Genomic DNA, 3,499 nt, shown 5'->3' on the forward strand with positions numbered 1-3,499 from the left:
TAATAAAAAAGAACAAAATAAAAATGAAAAAAAAATTAGCTAATTAAACAGGAATGCATAATGAAAAATTCACAATGACTTATAAGTATGAATATAGATGCAGTAAGGTTAATGAACAGATTGCAAAGAGAAGAAGCTAACCTTTAAATTAGACAGCTGAAGTTGCATGAAATGTACTGGATAAATTTGCTAAGCGGAATTGAAAATGATGAATGCAAGCAAGCCCTCGAGACTTAGGATAACACATCATTCTCTCCCAAGTTGTTTCCATGATTAGGCATGGTAGCATTTTTTAGGCAAAGAGAATAAATTAGAACAAATTTGATTTTTTTTTCACGCAAGACAGTCATCAGATGTTCATTTAAAGCCAAACAGGATCTTGAAATCTAAACAACAAAAATAAATCAAACTTTCATACGTACTAGAATACTCTAGATAAACATTCAGTCCTTTCCTCTGCAATTACACCATCACTTGAAGTACACTACGGAATCCTAAAACAGCAATTCAGTTGGTCTGCATAGCCTCTGAATGGTATTTGTCTAAATCAGCATCAAGATCAGCGACAGAAACAGATTCACCACGTCCTCTTCCTCGACCACGTCCTCGGCCCCTTCCACGGACACCGCTGCTGCTGCCGCCGCCGCCGCCACCAAATCCACCACCTCGTGAACGTCCACTAGGAACACCTCTTCCCAGACCACTGATACATAAAGAAAGAAATTCATGCATGCATTAATATAAATTTATGTGGAAGGGAAGCGCAAAGGAAGAGCAAAGGATAATAATTTACTGCATGAACTGGCAAACAAACCAAACCCAAAAAAAAAGGAAGCCAACTGATAATATAAGTAAAGATAAGATGTAGGAGTAAGACATAGTCAGATTGCACACCGCAAAATCAAACCATCACACTTGCACGAATTGTGCAACAGAACACATAAAAAGAAAGGTAAGGAGGAGGTGAGGAAGAAAAATAAAATGAGAGGACAAATACTAGTACAATGGCCCTCACATTGCTATTTATTTCCGGCGACATAAAATTTGACATACCAGCACTAACAAAGCTTTAACCTTCTATATACCCACAAAAGCCCCTAATGCAATAATGTTACTAAAACAATCTATGATAAAGTTACTAATGCAAACTAAAGTGAGATGCAAAACAAAAAAGGAGAAAAGGCAATGTCCATCATCATCATAAAAGCATAAATTGTCCATCATTGTCATAATTGCTACTATGAGTAAGGAGTTGCAGATTTGAATCAAATAAAGTAAAGACAATGCAATGGTATCCTTAGATTCACCAATCCCTTTCATAGCTTGGAATGCTTGGAGCCTTGTAGACCATATATGCTACAGTAAGATAGACAAAACATATACAATCATGTAAACAATGTTTAAAATTGCGTATTTGGGTATTGAGGCGTTTTTCATTCGTGAGGCGAGGCGTAAGCCTTGAGGCGTTTTGAGGCGTAAGCCTCAAAATCAAAAGATTGCGTAAACATAAAATGATAAATTTTTTATATACTAATGAGTGAATAATATAAAATATAAAAAAGCATAAGATATTAAGTGAAATCAAAATATCCCAATAATAAGACAACATGAAATATAGTTCAACTCAAAATTCTATCTTTCCCAAATCCAGTATTCTTTTAATTAACATATAATTCAAATTTCCAAAAATAAATAGCAATGACATATCACATAAGAACTCATAAGTCATCAGCATTGTCATCACTAAGGGGTTCTTCATTTGATTCATCATTATGATGAACTGCTCTCTCCCCTTCCTCCTCTCCTATAGAGTCCAATGTCGGGCATTTACTTCAAGATTTATGTAAGTTTTAATATATATAGCGTGAGGCGTAAGCCTCATGCCAGTGAGGCGAGGCGGGCCTCAACCAGGTTGAGGCGCAAGCCTCATAAAAAAAACTTGAGGCGTAAGCATCGATGCGTTTTTTATTGAAATTGCGCAAATGCGGGCCTCAAGGAGAGCCTCATATCCATGCAGACATTAATATACTAGCACACATGAACATTGATAGTTGAATGCATATAAATGCAAACAGGAGCAAATTTGTATGAATAATATACAAATTAAACTAAACATATTGACACATTAATACATATATACAAGTGTAGATACATTTATTATAATACGTATTTAAAAGAAAAAAAAATACCTTCTAGGGATTGGATTGAAATTTCTAAAGTTGTCATTCAACAGGGGAGGCACAACCATAGGTGTTGGAATGTTTGTTCCAACAATTTCTATTTTCATTGGTTTCCCATCCAGCTGCACATTGTTATATCTTTTCACAGCAGCTAAAGCATCTGCCCTCTTTGAAAAGACAACCTCTGCTGTTCCCTTTATTTATAAACAAATAATACCAAAATATCAAAACAAGTTACATGGACTAGTTTCTGAGAGAGTGCATAACCGCATAACCAATCTAAACAATTTACCTTTGATCTTCCACTTCTATCATAGTGAACAGAGTGTCGTTTCAAATCACCAACCTCTGAGAAAAGCTCCTGGATAAGATATCATCAGCATTAGAGTGCAAAACTAATTTATCTTCAAACAACGAAATCAAATAGTTCAAGCTATAAAAACATATATAAATAAAAAGGTTCAAGCCACCAAATGTGTACAGAAAAAGTAAAACTAACGCTACACAACGTTAAGTCAATTCAAGATTTGTGGCTTAATTTATCATTGATTGCAGTCTGCATAAAAAGAGATAAAACTAGAGGATGTAATACTAGAGTTGCGCTTAAAATTAATAAATCCTTAGAATATATATTGAACAAAACAACTAGTACAAAAAAGCTTTTAAGAAATTAAAAAACTCTTCCTCGAGGAAGGAAACAATTCAAAGAAGTGGTAAACAAAACTAATAAACCTTCAGCAAGCTACATAAATATCAACCTTAATGTCCTCGTTGGAAACACCGTAATCCAAGTTGGAGATGTAAAGCTTGGTTCCTGTCTCAATGGCCGTCGCTCTAGCTGCCGCGGTTGGATTCTGAAACGCCGGCATTTGATCCGCAAAGAAATCATGCTGCCACGCCGAATCTGGAGCCTGGATCCGATGGCGTCCACAACGATATAAGTGAAATCGATCCGTAAAAAAGGGGAGAAGAAGTGGATAGATGGAGATCCGGCGAAGTTATACGAAACCCTATCCATACCCTCGGGACGGAATAAGGAGCAACCCGATTAGCAGATCGATTGGGGAGGCGCCGAGCAGGGCCGGGGCCGGCTCCTCTGCCCCGGCCTCGGGGATTAACTCCAGATGACTTGTTCTTCTTGATCAGATCATCGAGGGACATGTCCAAGGCAGTCGACATGTTTAGACAGACAGAGGAACGAAAGAGACGAGCTGCTAAATCGGAGGCGGACGGCGAGAAAAATCGAAGGATCTAGGGTTTCCAGCCGAGGAGACCGAACGCTGAAAGTTTTGTAACCGGCTTATAAGTAATACAAGAAG

The 3,499-nt window shown here is 37.4% G+C and overlaps 1 protein-coding gene across 1 annotated transcript; it reads right to left on the reverse strand.

Moving 5' to 3' along the window:
* Positions 1-288: 288 nt before the first annotated feature.
* On the reverse strand, positions 289-3,499 carry LOC110098339 (THO complex subunit 4A). The gene is made up of 5 exons (XM_020825155.2): positions 3,201-3,499; positions 2,939-3,091; positions 2,473-2,541; positions 2,190-2,374; positions 289-703 (listed from the first exon to the last, which is right to left on the reverse strand). Exons 1-5 carry the CDS (start codon positions 3,357-3,359, stop codon positions 508-510), a joined length of 762 nt encoding a protein of 253 aa, XP_020680814.1. The 5' UTR covers positions 3,360-3,499; the 3' UTR covers positions 289-507.

This window comes from Dendrobium catenatum, unplaced genomic scaffold (genome assembly GCF_001605985.2).
Source record: "Dendrobium catenatum unplaced genomic scaffold, ASM160598v2 fragScaff_scaffold_1391, whole genome shotgun sequence".
Lineage (NCBI taxonomy): Eukaryota > Viridiplantae > Streptophyta > Magnoliopsida > Asparagales > Orchidaceae > Dendrobium > Dendrobium catenatum.